Source organism: Gossypium raimondii, chromosome 2 (assembly GCF_025698545.1).
Source record: "Gossypium raimondii isolate GPD5lz chromosome 2, ASM2569854v1, whole genome shotgun sequence".
Taxonomy (NCBI): domain Eukaryota; kingdom Viridiplantae; phylum Streptophyta; class Magnoliopsida; order Malvales; family Malvaceae; genus Gossypium; species Gossypium raimondii.
The window spans coordinates 8,139,493-8,155,614 of NC_068566.1; the positions used below are offsets into that span (position 1 = coordinate 8,139,493).

Consider the following 16,122-nt stretch of genomic DNA (forward strand, 5'->3'; position numbering starts at 1 on the left):
ATGGCACATTCCTTTGAGGCCTCAAAGATGCAAGATAATTCCATAACAACTTACGCTTTGAAGCATTCGAGTAGCATAAACAACAGTAAAAAGGATACTTTATTTCATACTTTACTTGACATGACGACAATGGACGACTTGATTTGACACCTCAAGGATATCAATCATCAAATTCTCATTCCAGAGAATACCTTTGCTTCTACTTCGAATGAACAATCAAACTTTGTTCTCATTATTACCTCATCTACTTTTTTTTCCCACTTATTCTCGTTTCAGGTAAAACTAAAATATCTAATTTATGATACCTCAAAATATTTTGTAAGATAGCACCGAATTTGGAGCTTGCAGCCCCTTGACAATCCAGCATATGATTTTAATATCCATAAAAAAAAGAGAGTATAGACCACAAAAACTGTCACAAAGCCAAATTGCCAATCACTGGAGTTACCACTGTACTTACTTTAACATTTTCTCTATATTCGCTCGGGTTTCTCCCAATCGAACTCCCCACCACAGGTCCAACACTCCTGCTACCAAGCCCTATCAAAAATCATTTCCATAGGAGCCTCACAACCATCCCCTGCAACAATATCCTTACTTGACTTATCAAGTTCTTTTGAGAGTGACTCAATCCATTTGGCCAGTATTAGTTTAGCAAGTTGTTTTTATTCTATCCTTTTACGAACTTTATGCTCGTTTTTAGTAGTCTTCTTTATGGCTAAAACCTTGTTTCCTTTTTGTGCTGAACCACCTTTCTCTATGCCTAGTTCATGCATGACACACATAACCTCAAAATTCACAGCACTATCTTCAACAGTGACAACTTTATGGCACGTCTTATTTCTCTCCACCATCACCTTTACTTCACATTTGTTTTTATCCAATCCCTTATTTCTTTCTACCATCACCTCATTTCCTTGAATTTCAACTCCTCTCACACTCTTCTTTCCATATCTATTTTTAATATCAGTCATTATCTTTTCTTTATTAGTATCATTCAACTCTACAAATCTCTGTTGGAACAATGGCAGCAGCAAACATCAAACAAAGTTACAAAACTGTATTTGCAAGACTGAAGCAAGAAGAATCGAAGCAAAGAAAAAGCAAAAGCAATGAACAAAATTGAATACTCAAAAAGTTGTGGCGAACATTACAAATTTTTCATTTTAAAATTTGAAATAAAAGGAGTTACAATTTGTTCATTTGACGCTTACCTACTAATCTAACGCCTCCACTAATTTACAACCAATGTAAGCTTAAGTCAAATACAAAATGAGTGACATATCGCTTTTACATTAGCTATCTAATCACAAACTTAATCTTACTAACTATTAAAGCTAGTTACAATTAAACTGAACTAAATTACATCAAAACAAAACAGCAATGTCAGTTGCTTCATTTGGTCCGAAAACCATTCGTGCGCACCAAGCAAAATGAGTGAGCTCGATAGTCTGCTGGTCTCGACAAGAGCATGCTTCGCTCCATGTTGCATTGCGATCCGACTTTCAACACTCCTCCTTGGACTGTATGCAACACATTCCAATTGCACTTCTCAAAGATTCAAATCGAGCAGCCCCTAAGGACTTGGTCATTATGTCAGCCAATTGTGCCTCTGAGCTGCAATGCACAAGACTGACTTCCTTTGCTTGTTCAGCCTCTCTAACAAAATGCAGTTTGATTTTAAAATGCTTAGTCTTACCATGGAACACAGGGTTCTTGGCTATTGCAACTGCAGACTGATTATCCACCCAAATTTCAGTTGCTTCATCTTGAGTTTCATTAAGGTCATGAAGCAGCTTCCTTAGCCAAATGGCCTGATTAACTACTCCTGCTGCAGCAATGTATTCTGCTTCAGCTGTGGACTGAGCAACAGTTTGCTGCTTTTTTGAACTCCAGTAAAACATCCCCGATCCAAGTGTGAAGAAGTATCCTGAGGTACTCTTCATGTCATCGAGGGATCCTGCCCAGTCACTGTCAGAGTAGCCTTCTAGTTTCAGTTGGTTCCCACTTTCAAACATTACACCAAAATTAGCAGTGCCCTTGATGTATCTAAGGACCCTCTTTGCTGCCTTCAAATGTGCCTCATTGCAACAATGCATAAATCTCGATAACAGGCTGACACCAAACATGATGTCTGGCCTGGTTGCTGTTAGATACAACAGACAACCAACTAGGCTTCGATAGTGCCTCTCATCAACCCTCTGCTGATCACCACTGCTAGTCAGCTTTTCTCCTTGGGCCACAGGTGTGCTGACTGCTTTACAGTTATGCATGCAAAATTTGTCTAGGATCTTCAAAGCAAATGAGTGTTGGATGATAAAGATACCTCGATCAGACTGGTGAACTTCCATGCCAAGGAAGTAAGTCATGATCCCCAAATCTGTCATTTCAAACACTTGCTGCATTTGGACCTTGAACTCATCAATGAGCTCAACTTTGCTCCCTGTCACAAGCAAATCATCCACATACAAGGAGACAATCAGCAAGGTTTCATGTTCTGACCTTTTAACATACAGAGTAGGCTCACTAAGGCTCTTCACAAATCCAAGTTTGGTCGTAAGCATCAACTCACATACCAGCCCTTGGTGCTGCTTGAGCCATAGAGGCCTTTCTCAACTTGTACACTTTGTCTTCATGTCCAACAACTTCAAAACCTTCAGGTTGCTCGATGAAGATCTCCTCCTTGAGAAAACCATTCAGGAATGCTGATTTGACATCCAATTGGTGAACTCTCCATCGCTTACGAGTGCTAAAGCAAACAATGACTTAATTGTATCCGATCTTGCCACTGGAGCAAAAGTCTCCAAGTAGTCCACACCATACTTGATCAGCCCTTCACCACAAGCCCGGCCTTGTGCTTGTTCGATGAGCCATCAAGATTGTACTTGGCCCGTACACCCATTTTACTCCTATGACCTTCTTGTGTTCAGTGCGCTCACCAACACCCAAGTCGATTTTTATTGATCATTTCCAACTCAGCTTCCATAGCTTTCATCCAGCTTCTGTCCTTGGCAGCCTCTTCAAAGTCTGAGGGCTCAATCACAGCAACATTGCACCTCTGATAGACATCAGCCAAAGTTCTGGTGCCCCTCACTGGTGTATCATCGACAGCATCATTACTTGGTCCTTCTTCTGCAGGTTCAGCAACCAAGTCTAACTGGTCCAATTCAGACAAGTCAGCCTCAACACCATTCTAATTCCACACCTTTTCCTCATCAAACTTTACATCCCTGCTGACTAAAACCTTCTTTGCTGTAGGATCATACACTCTATAACCCTTCTTGTTGCTGCTGTAGCCAACAAAGATTCTTGGAGTAGCCCTGCTCTCTAGCTTGGTCCTCTTTTCCACTGGAATAAGAGCATAACACACACAGCCAAACACTTTCAAGTGTGTTACCACAGGTTTGACTCTATGCCAAGCCTCAAAAGGAGTCTTATCCTTGACTGCTCTAGTTGGCAGTCTGTTGAGCAGATATACTGAGGTGTTGACTGCCTCAGCCCAAAACTGACTTGGAAGCTTGCCTTGAAACAAGAGGCACCTGGCCATGTTCAGCACAGTCCTATTCTTTCTCTCACAGACTCCATTCTGTTGAGGAGTATAGACTGTTGTGAGCTTATGGTGAATCCAAAGATCACACAAAGCTTCAAATCTCTCGAGACATATATTGAGCCATTATCATCCTCAAGGCTCTAATTTTGCAACTGACCGATTTTTAGCATAAGCCTTGAATTTGCGAAGGCTTCAAACACTTCGACTTTTGCTTCAAGAAGTAGACCAAAGACAACCTTGTTAAATCATCTATAAACAGGCAAAGTACTGTTCTCACCGATTGAAGGTGTTCTCATAGGGCCACAAACATCGAGTGCACCAATTGAGCTTGTTTTAAGCTCTCCAAGCCTTGTCGGCAGGAAAGGCGGTCTAGCACGCTTACCAAGCTGACAAACCTCACAAACATTCCCACTAACTTCAATTTTTGAAATGTCATCAACCAAATTCAGCCTATGTAACAGATCGATGGATCTAAAATTTGCATGGCCTAGTCTCCTATGCCACAAGTCAGTGCTTTCAACAAGGCTGGTGTATGCCTTTTTTTCTATTTGGCTAACATCTAGCATGAAGCACCTATCAGTCATAGAGACTGTGACTAACTCCAGACCATTCATGTCTTGAACAATACAACAACCATCCTTAAAAACCAATGTATAGCCCTTTTCAACTAATTGACCTACACTAAGCAAATTCTGGTCTAAGTCAGGTACAAAAAACACATCTGAGATCAGCTTGTTACCTGAACCAGTGCTAATCAACACACTGCCCTTGCCTTTAGACTCAATCAGCCTGCCATCTCCAATTCTAATCCTCGAGTGGAAGCTTCTGTCTAGGCCCTTGAACAGCTTCTCATCTGCTGCCATATGGTGTGAGCAGCCACTGTCTAGTAGCCAATCATTGCTGGCCTTGGTTGTGCCAACAAAACAAGTTGCTGTGAACACTTGCTCCTCCTGAGCTTGAATGTCCTCAGCAGGTCTAGCTTGTTGCAGAGCAGCCTCCCTTGGTTTGCCCTTGCACACCTTCTCCACATGGCCAAACTGCTTGCACTTTCTGCACTGAATATCTGGCCTAAACCAGCAATACTTTTCTGAATGTGTTGTCTTCTTGCAATGAACACATGGTGGGAACACCCTTTTTGCTTCATCTCTTCCTGACTTGACCCTTCTATTGTGCCAAAGCTTCTTGCCTTTTGCACTCACACTCGAGCCTTCACTGGCTTTAGCCTGGAAAGCAGCTTCAGGATTCTCCTCCTGCCTATTTGCCCTCCTTTGCTCAAGTGCATACAGGGAGTTTATCAGCTCAGACAATGAAATGGCTGATAAGTCCCTCGAGTCCTCAAGTGAAGAGATTTTTAACTCAAATTTTTCAGGGAGAGTTGTAATGACCTTTTCAACAACTCTGCTCTCTGTGAAGTCCACTCCCAGGAGCCTAATACTGTTGACAATGGCCATTATCCTGTCTGAGTACTGCTTGATGGTCTCAGACTCCTTCATCCTCAAATTTTCAAAGTCTCTCCTGAGGTTGATCACCTGCTGTTGCCTTATCTTGTCAGTCCCCATGAACTCCTCCTTCAGCTTGTCCCAAGCCTGCTTAGGTGTGTCACATGCCATGATGCGTGTGAATATCACATCAGACACTCCATTCTGCAGACAGGCCATAGCCTTGTGCTTCTTGGCTCGTTCCTCAGCATGTTGCCTCATCTGTGCAATAGTGGGATTGGCTCTCAATGGAGGTGGTTCAGCATCATTCTCGATCACACTCCAGAGATCATGTGCCTGGAGGTAAGTCTTCATTTTGACTATCCAAATGTGATAGTTTTCTCCAGTGAACACAGATGGAGGAGGTGGAGTGAAACTCATCCTGCTAGACTGAATCCAAATGCTTCGATCTTACCAAATTTTGAACTTGCTATTGGTTTTGATTCGAACACAACAGATTGCATACAAAGGCCCCTCAAAGACTCGGGCTCATGATACCATTTGTTGGAACAATGGCAGCAGCAAACATCAAACAAAGTTACAAAACTGTATTTGTAAGACTGAAGCAAGAAGAATCGAAGCAAAGAAAAAGCAAAAGCAATGAACAAAATTGAATACTCAGCAAAGTTGTAACTGAACATTACAAATTTTTCATTTTAAAATTTGAAATAAAAGGAGTTACAATTTGTTCATTTGACAGTTACCTACTAATCTAACTGCCTCCACTAATTTACAACCAATGTAAGCTTAAGTCAAATACAAAATGAGCTGACATATCAGCTTTTACATCAGCTATCTAATCACAAACTTAATCTTACTAACTATTAAAGCTAGTTACAATTAAACTGAACTAAATTACATCAAAATAAAACAGCAATGTCAGTTGCTTCATTTGGTCCGAAAACCATTCGTGCGCACCAAGCAAAATGAGCTGAGCTCGATAGCTGCTGGTCTCGACAGTAGCATGCTTCTGGCTCCATGTTGTATTGCAGTCCAGCTTTCAACAATCTCGAGTCGTCCAAATCCACAAAGATATTGAATCGAGTTTTTTCCAGTAATTCCTTCTCACTGCTAGCATTTTTTCCATTATTGTTTGTTGTTGTTTGTCTAGTTGGACATCATTTCTATTTAGCTGTTTTCATCCAAGGACCAAACTAGCTTCCCCCTCTGTAATTTTCTCAACAACAGGTAGAGATGGACGAGATTCACTTGCACCATTCCAAGCCAAATCCGTATCATTGACTTCCGAAAGACACCACTTTTGTTTATGACCATAGCATCTACATTTGTAACAGATTGAAGGGAGTCCTTCATACTCAACACAATAAGGGATACAATTGATTTCAACAAAGGCTTTCAGAGGTTTCTTTAGATCTACCACCAATGCAAATCTAGCAAATTTCCCTCTTATTCCTACTATTGTTTTGTAATCTATATTAACCACCTTCCTCAATATCCCTATTATGATCCTCCGAAGCTTCTTATTATAATCCCTGTATAAAAGTCCCAGCACTCTCATCCACACAATTGCTTTAGAGGGATAACATTCCTTTGTGGAGAAATCACGACTCCAAGGCTGAATCGTAATGTAGTTCCTATAAACCATCCAAGGTCCCTCAGTTAAAGCCTTTGTGTAGTCTTGGCTTATAGAAAATTTAACAATATAATAGTCATTATCTAGATCAATTACTTGGAACGACCTAACCAGTTTCCAAGTATCTGTATTTCGTTGAAGAGGGCTTTATAACCAATCAAACGTCCCAAGAGCTTCACCACCACTGTCTGTTCTATACTTTTATCCAATATTTATTGCACCCGATCAAAGAAGAAAACCTCTAGATACGGTCCTTCCAATGAAACTCTTATATCACCTACAATTATGTCTAAGTCTTTATTCTTTAATATTGCATCTGTATCTCCACCATTGTTACCTACATTCACCATAAGAATCTCCTTGAATAATTATTTACCCTGGTCAGAATCCTCCATATTCAGGTCCCCTGTAGAATTCGCATCTAGATCCTTGTTCCAAACTTTCTTGGTTGCTCTTTCAATCCCTGAGGGAATTGGAGAGCCAAGACGCTTGAGAGCCAACGAAGTGTTAACCATCGGAGAGAGTGTTTTTATATAATTATATTAATAAGTTATGCAACCATATATATATATATACAAATGCTCCAATTATACTTATGAAATACAAAAGTTCATTCTTAAATCATACTTCCTTGAGATAAGTTGTGTGTACACACCATACATGCATTACACCCATTATTCCATACTTAAGAAGAGAACATTAATAACATTTGCATGGAGGCCATATATGTGATATTCATATACATGTATATATATGCATATTTCATATCAAATGAAAGAAGTCCAATGTGTTTTACATGGAAGATTCACGTCTTCATGTTTTAATGCCACAAATGACTACTTTACATGTTTTAATGCTATTTTTTATACAATACTTAAAATTACAAATAACTCATATTCAACCAAAAAATATGAGGATAATGAGCTTCAACACACTCGAACCCACGTCCTCCTGCGTTGGTAATAATGTCTATGCTAATTGAGCTAAGACTCAATCGCAAAAGTTAACGAGAACTTGAGTTTTAAGAATACCATCAAATACAAGTTTCAATCAATTAAGCATGCCATATTCATTTCATGAAATCAAAGCATTTCGCAAACTCGTCCATAATCAAGAAGAGAACAAATTACAATCTAAACTACCGGTTTTAGCTTCTTCTTTTGCTTTTCATTTTCTTGGTTATAACTCCTTAATTCTGGTATTGTGCCGAAAATAGTCTCTAATATTTGCCTAATTAGTGACTTTAGCTTTTATTCTTTTTTTAACCATTTTAATTTCACCGTTCCATTTTTATGAAATTGGTCATTTTTTTAACAGGATTGATGGTGTGTCCGTTAGTTGATTAATAGTCAACAACATTTGTTGATGTGGCACTCTATATATACAAAATTTCTAGCGTAGCATTATTTTGTATTATATGTCACGCCAACAAAACAATTAAAACAATTAATAATTAATAATTAATAATTTTTTGTTTTACATCTTCAATTAATTTTAGTTTAATTTAATTTATTTTTAAAATCTAACATAATGAGTATATTTTATTTTGAGTTTTTAAAACTCTTGTTTTCTTTTTAATATTCATTCGTTTCTTGAATATGATTTTCTCTAATATTAATGATATTTTGTGGAATTGAGGGCTTTGTGAAGACCAAACCATGTTTTAAACATGCGGTTCCTCTTAAATTATTCTTGTCATTAACAGAAAATGTAATTTTAGTCCTAATGAAAGTAAAATTTGAGCATATTGTTTAGCGAAATTGAAGGAACTTTGAATTAATGTAATAATTCTTGCCATTAAATTACATGGTACCTGCCACACTTAAGTCAAATATTAGCTATGTTTGTTCGCTCATAAAAAGCTAACACAATTTGTATTTTGAGTAATTTGTATAATATTTGGCAAGTTTAGATACCAAATTGGAAAAGAAAAAAGAGCTTAGGTACCAAATTAAAAAAATTGTCAAGTTTAGATACCAAATATTATATTTAGCCAAAAAGAAAAAATAAAAAAAACACCAAGAAAACCCAACAGCCCCGGAGCCCGGTTCAAAAGCCGCGTACTTGTCTTAGGGCATATCTTCTCCTTCAGTCGAAATTTGAAAGGCAAACCAAAGAAGAATTTTTGTATTAACAAGTTACTTCCGAGTTACTGAGCGACAAAATCGTCCTGGCTTTGCTTTTTCTCCCTCAAATCTCTTTGAATTGGTAACCTTTTAGCACTTTCTTTTCCTATAATGATTTATGCTTTCGGATAAATTCCTGCTCATAATTTTGCTTTATGTTCTTTTTTTCCCTGAAGAAATTGTTCCAATTTGCTCTAATCAATCATTTTTGTATGATATATAGTTTATATTTTCATTTCATTTCATTTATATATCTTGTTTAGAAATGTAGCAAGAGATTAAACCTTGCTAAGGAAAAAAAAAGTAAAATTAGGTAAAGAGACGTATAATCTTCCATTTTCGTGTTGGAGAGTTTCCTATTGAACTGTTGGTTTTGTGTTTCTGCCTTTGAGTGGACCCTTTTGATAGTTGGTTGTTTCATGTTCCGTTCCTTTTCTTTTAATGTTGAGAGTTTAGAGTGATATATGTTTCATTATTGAAGGTAGTGTCATACTTTCTTTGGTAAAATGATGTTTTTTTTCTATCTATTGCGGATATATATGGCATTTTATTAAAGTAGTTCATGAACTGCTGATATTGCAGGGTTGGGTGAATAAATAGGACATTTAGATGTTGGGGAAAGGAAGGAAAGTGTCTGGTAGAGGAGAGACGGTCACGGCAAATTATGCTTTTGGCCCAGCTGAAGATGATGCTATTATAAAACACAGGCTTCTGACCCGTACAACTACTACGAGAGGCGAACCACCATTGAAGAAACTTCAAAGGAAGTTTACCTCATTTGTGTTAGAGGTTGAAAAAGATGAAGAAAACTATAATGATTGCGCAAAACTTTCCAAGGCTTTCTTACAAGAGTTGTCCACTTTTGAGATTCCTTTACTAAAGAGTAAAGCTGTTATTGATGCAAATCTTAGAGAGAAGGAGAACTTCAATGAGTTAAAAGATGAGATAAATAGGCAGATATCGCTTGTGCAGACTGACATAGAAGAGCTAAAGAAACAACTAGAGGAAAGTAAGATTGAAAGGCAACACAAGGAGGAGTGTGAGGCTATTAGGAAACTGATCTCCGCACAGCCACCAAGATCCGAGACACAAAAAAGCATAAGAGAGATAGAGAAAGAGATTGCGGCATTGGAGGCAGAGAATACTGCTGGTTCAAGGTTGCTGGAGCTTCGGAAAAAACAGTTTGCGTTGCTGCTGCATGTGGTATGTTTAATTCTGCAACTTACTTGCAGTTTTCAATGTTTCTGTTCTAAACATGATCGAATTGAAACAGCTTTTGTGATGCTTGAAATTTCTTGTTTGCTAATATATCTTGATTTGAGAATATGATCTCTTGAAATCCTGTCCATGAACACACCTTCTTTCTTTCCAGGATATTGTCTCTGTATTTAATCTCTTTTTGAATCTTATGTATTTTCTAAAACTGTCCTTGCTGCTGGTTTTGTTCTTAGAAGTTGATACATGTTTACCTCATTGCCTGGGGTCATCTAGATTCTGAGTTTGTTTGTTTTCTTCTCACAAGATGGAGATGAGAGAGCATGTGTTGTCATAAATATTGGAAAATGGGGACAATTCCATTAAAAGTGGATGGAACTTATTGCTGATTTCTTTCGCTTTCTTTTCTGTACAAAATTTTATTTTTTCTGTGATCTATAAAATTCTTTTTTTTCCTTAATATATGCTTTCATGGCAAACTTCAGTTGTTTGAGCTGGATAAGCAGATTGCCACTAGGAAATTTCATATTACATTTGTGACGAATGTAGCTTGGTCTTTCTATTGACAAATGTAACTTCTGCATTGAACTTCTAAGATCATCTATTGACATACTACTTTATTGTTGATCTCGCACATGTCACCTTTATTGGTTCCATATTCCTTAACGACTTGCGTGAACATATTTTGGAATAAAAGGATATGACACCATATTCCTTAATGTCTCGCACATATACTTTTTTTTTTTTTGCAGAATCTACCTTATCTCAGAATGTTTTCTTGTTTTAAGTTACAATTTAAATGGAGTGGCATCATATTGTTTTAGTTTTGTGATTGAGCTACTAGCTTGAGATGGATGTGTCACCAGTCTCATCTATTGTCCCTGTATGATTTGATTCTGTTATCCTTGATGCAGTGCCTTTCCATGTTGTCTTTCATGATAATGGATAAAGTGTACAACTTGATGGATCTTCGTTCTGCAGTAATCAAAACTGCTTAAAAGACTGGTTGAATCTGTATGATCTGTTACAAAAATTTTTATCATGTTACTTCACCTTTAATGCAGGTGGATGAGTTGCAAAATACCATAGAAGAGGATCAGAAGAGTTTGATCGAGGAGATGAGAATGGTGACTGAAGAGCAGAAGAGTGGGATGGATGATGCCAGTGGGGGCTCTGAAGCCATGGCTGTTGATTAGCTGGGTGCTGCATCCAAGTTTTGCAGTTGTAAGGTTTTGTAAAATCATGATCCTTTCCATCCAAATAGTAGTTTTGAAGTTTTATGTAGTGGAACATCAGAATATTCTTAAAACTGTTGTTTGTGGCTTTTGAGCTAACATTTGAATTACTAATGGTCCACAATCGGAGTAGGATGTGGATAGTTGGCTTGATACTGCTTTGTTACTAATTGATCAGTCTTTCTTTTAGTCTCATGATACTCTTTTAAACAGAAATAATGAAACTAGTTAGTTATTTATTTTTAAATTTCGAGGTCCCAGTATATTGGGACTTAGAACTCAGTGACCACTTTATTTGGTTGTGTCAGCAAGATCTTGTATTTTGATGATCTTCAAATTGTGTCATGTTTGATATTGTGAATCGGCTTTTCAGGGTGATCTAAAGCTCCCTTTGCTTAACTGGCTAGTACATTGGCTTCCAGCTTTATATGTAAACTTTGTCCAATATCTTATAGCTTTTGCAATTGCAATTTGGAATCTTTATTTAAGCTTAAGGTAATTCCTGTGTAGCGGGCCTTGTGGGGGGAAGGTGAGTGGACTTTGCCTGCACCAATTAGATACAATTCCTTCCCAAACTGTAGAACCAAAGCGTAGCATCTCCTAATACAAATTTTATAGCTTTGACTTTTGATACTGTGTATATACATATTTAAAAGAAAGAATATAAATGGAAATGTTGTAACTATATTTTGTATCCCTTTAAACCATTATACGCGTTATACACATTCAAATATGCATTCCTTTAAACCATGGGTGTGGTTTGGTTATTCTTCATTTCATCTCTTAATCATGTGATTGGAGGCTCGATCCCCGTTCATGGGAATGAAGTATATTTTATGGTCAACCGTTTATCTTTCCGGAGAGCACTCGTGTTACCAACTGTAAATATCCTGGTTACAACAAAAAATATGCATTCCTTTGATGTTAAATTTAATCACATTCAACATGTTTGAGACAGCATAGTATATATCAAAGTTTTAGGAGTTAATAATCAGAATTGAATATCAAGTGGTAGTAACTAATTCACCTATTGTGAACAAAACCATGACACGTTTACAAACCATTTTGCAGATTGGTGTCAATGGTGTGGACTTAAGTAAGCATGATTTTCAAGTAATAGTTGTACGCCAAGAATGGTGTCATATCCTTTTACAAGTATTATCCATACAAAACGAGACATTGAAGTTTGATTAATAACCCTTTTTGTTTCCATGTCGTTTTTTGCATTGAATCTAAGTAAGTTACCTCTGCGTCGCTGTAAAATCTTGAAAAATGTATAATAGTTACCCATATCATGTGGCGAAAAAGGAAATTTCGTTAAACTTGATTAATTTGACATCATAAAATGTTGTGATTTAGAACTGTTAATCAACATATTTGGCAAGGTAGGTAAGGGTTGGTTGTTTTCATTAAAGGTCAAATAGGAACCTACTAAATATAATGAAATCCCTTCATGGACAAGGTTAGCTTGTCAATAGGGATTTCTCCCCCAAGCCTCTCTTCTTTCAATCATACTTATCCTTCTGCCTACAAAATCAAACATATTGTTGTGTTTTACTTTTTCATCTTTCCTTCTACCTTAGCCAAATAACAGAGACAATTAATCTTAAGTTTGAAATTACTGAAAACCTTCATTTATATACACCCAACGTTTTCAACATCAGTAAAGAAGTTACCTGTCAGCTTCTTGTGATCCACTCTCATTTCACCACACTTCATTGTTCTAGAAAAAATAGACTATTAGGTTTTGGATAGCTTGCTGTTAAAGCGAGGATGAAGTCAAAAAATTACTTTAGGAATCATAAATTATTGGGAGGTCAAAGTAGAATTATATCGTTGTACTAATATGTAATTTCATAAAAATATAAGGAATTAAATAATAAAATCTACCACTTTTTAGGGGTCCCTTTGTTAAAGCTTTGCATAAATTTGATTCTATTGAATTCACTCAAGATAGTTGGGAGTATTCAAGGATCAAACTTAAGATTTAATGTTGATTTCAACGTAAATCCTTTGCTATTACACCACAGGCTTCAATAGTTAATAATGATAAAATATGAATTTTCTATTAAAAAGGAAATAGTCTTACCTAATGAGTAACAAATAGTCTTGACTTTTTATCATGAGACAGATATAACAATCTACTAGTTTAGCAACAATATGGTTTTATAATTCATTTTTGGGTGCACTTTTCATGTAATATAATTAAATTTCAATTAGGTCATCGCTCATGATCTTCATTAGATTCCGACATTTGTAAGCATTGGTGTTTGGGTTTGTGAGTGTGTAATATTAATACAAGTTTGGCATGAATTTGTCCCCCTCTCCAATAAGGTCAAACCCCATTTTCTATTTGGAGAAAAAAATGAAGTCTTTTTCACTCATTTCGTGTCTAAGACTATCTACAACTAGTTTTATATTCGTGGATCCACCCTGTGGTCCTCTTGTTTCTTTCTCTAATTGACATAATTTACCAAAAAATGAAAGCGTGCATCACTTGTTCAATGGGTTGCACAAAGAATAGTGCTTCAATCCAAGTTTATTACTGAAATGAAATCAAGCAAATTCAAACTAACCAAGAACATGAATATTATTACATGGAACTTTGTTTGTTCTTTACACAATGGCACCTGGCCTGTATATTTTTGTTCTTTCTGTTTAAATCTAGTGAAAAACCAAGTGTTACTAATTCAAACTCCTGACGTATTCAATCCCAAAGCTCCTTTAAGAGAAGGGCCATGGCTGAGATGATGCCTGGCTGCAAATCAACAAAAATGACTCATAAATAAATGAAGAAATTGTATATATAGATATAGTTTAAACAAAAAATAATAATTTATACTTACTCTATGATATCTCTCCAGTAAGAGTCACTTTCTTCATCATCCATAAGATCTCCCCAACCTTCAAAGGTGGTTGAAGTAGATGAAGGGTTAGATATATTAATTGGGTTGATATTCTTGTTTTCGGTTTGGGGTCGACGTTCGGGTGAGGCCGGAACTAATGCCGGAAGCTGCGATTGAGTTAAAGGTGGTGGAATATTAGCAGGAGATAGGGATGGGAATTGATGGTTGTTGGAGTCTTTCATTGGCTGGTTATGATATTCAGTAACCTCCGGTTGATGTTGTTGTGGAGCTTCCAAGTTGAGAAGATTTGACTGTAATTGAGTAAGTTCTTGCGGAGCAAAACCCAATGAGAGATTACTAAACTCGTGATTTTCCCCGAAAGTTGGTCCTGCTAGAAAGTTGAGTGCTTCCATAGTTGGAGTAGTACCCAGAACTTGAATTATGTTATGCAACAATTGGAGTTTAGCAAGGTGTGCAGCATCCAAAGGAATATTAGACATCATGAGGTTAGTAAAGTTTGCAGCAGCAAGCAACTGAGGCAGGTTGGGTAGAATGTTGAGATCAGTTCTTGGCCTGTGAGTCACTGGATCAATCCCCATTTGAAGTAGCTTCTTCCTTAGATGAGTGTTCCAGAAATTCTTAATTTCATTATCTGTTCTTCCAGGGAGATGAGTTGCTATTGCAGACCACCTGCCAAGTATATAATATAATATAATATAATATAATATAATATAATATAATATAATATAATATAATATAATATAATATAATATAATACCCAATTAGGGTTTTTAAACAAGTATAAAACAGAGAGTTTATACTTACTTATTGCCAAGAGAAGCATGAAGGTTGATAATGGTGTGTTCTTCTTCCTCGGAAAACCTTCCTCGTTTAATATCAGGCCTGAGATAATTAGTCCATCTAAGCCTGCAACTCTTCCCACACCTGTTCAATCCAGCAAGCTTAGGAAGTGCTCTCCAGCTTCCATGCCCATGTCTCTGAATGTAATCTACAAGAATCCGGTCTTCCTCAGGCGTCCAAGGCCCCTTTTTCAGGCCATTTTTATCACGACTGCAAGGCGGTGGTCTCCCCATCATCCCTTACCTGCAATAACCAAACCACCATTTACATGATCACAAAACATCCAATCAAGAAATTACAAGGATTAATGGAAGGATTGAAACCTTTGATTGGATTAGGAGAAATAGTTAGCAGTTGAAATGTGAGTGAATGGGAGCTTCTTTATATAGTGTGTGGATCGGCATCTGCTAAGGAAATTGAACACAAAAGTCTCTTCAAAGGGTATAATACAAGTCTTTGGCTTTTAAGATCATATCATACGTCGTATTGATTTTGAAACTATCTCACTAAAATTACTAAGCTATCCTTGTCTACAAAGTTGAATTTTATTATTATTTTTATTTTAACAATTCATCTCTAAATAAAAAGCATTTCTCAAGTTTTGTAATGAAAATTCTAAAATTATACATTTTCCTGTTATAAAATTAATTAATATGAGCCAAGGAAAGAATTTTTTTCTGGAATAAATCTTAAAATTATACATGAGCTTTAATTCAATATGCAATTTGATACATGAATTTCGATTGGGTCAAATGTATATGTATAAAACTTTAATTTTGATTCAATAATACACATTTTAAAAATAGGTATATTAATTTATTTTTATATTGGATGAATATGATTATTTGTTTATAAAATAGATAAACATAAAACGATGTTATATCAATAATTGTGTTAAGCCGATTCAGTGTTAGTCTGATTGGTATTGGCATTATTGTCAGTGCAGGAGGATATAAGTTCGAGTGCGCTGAAGCATATTATACTCCTATTTAAGAGTAGAGGATGGGCTATGGATAGTTCTAGACCTTGTATAAAAAAATAATTGTGTTAATAATTTGTGATAATTGAATAAATCAAAATTTAAAATATAAAATTATACAAAATGAAATTATTGTTACTTATAATTTAATAATTATAAAATTATTAAATTCAAATTGAAGACACAATAATATTAAAACATATATTTATATGCGAATAATACTTTTTAAATCGCAAGA

General features: G+C 36.4%; 2 protein-coding genes across 2 annotated transcripts; one reads left to right on the top strand and one right to left on the bottom strand.

The window, feature by feature from the left end:
* The first annotated feature begins 8,661 nt into the window (after positions 1–8,661).
* Positions 8,662–11,391, top strand: LOC105787947 (THO complex subunit 7A). The gene is made up of 3 exons (XM_012614573.2): positions 8,662–8,830; positions 9,331–9,951; positions 11,028–11,391. Exons 2-3 carry the CDS (start codon positions 9,358–9,360, stop codon positions 11,157–11,159), a joined length of 726 nt encoding a protein of 241 aa, XP_012470027.1. The 5' UTR covers positions 8,662–8,830; positions 9,331–9,357; the 3' UTR covers positions 11,160–11,391.
* Positions 11,392–13,707: 2,316 nt separating this feature from the next.
* LOC105789798 (transcription factor MYB53) lies at positions 13,708–15,349 on the bottom strand. The gene is made up of 4 exons (XM_012617151.2): positions 15,229–15,349; positions 14,870–15,148; positions 14,045–14,734; positions 13,708–13,956 (listed from the first exon to the last, which is right to left on the bottom strand). The coding sequence occupies exons 2-4, from the start codon at positions 15,139–15,141 to the stop codon at positions 13,923–13,925; spliced, it is 996 nt and encodes a 331-aa protein (XP_012472605.1). The 5' UTR covers positions 15,142–15,148; positions 15,229–15,349; the 3' UTR covers positions 13,708–13,922.
* Between the last annotated feature and the right edge of the window lie 773 nt (positions 15,350–16,122).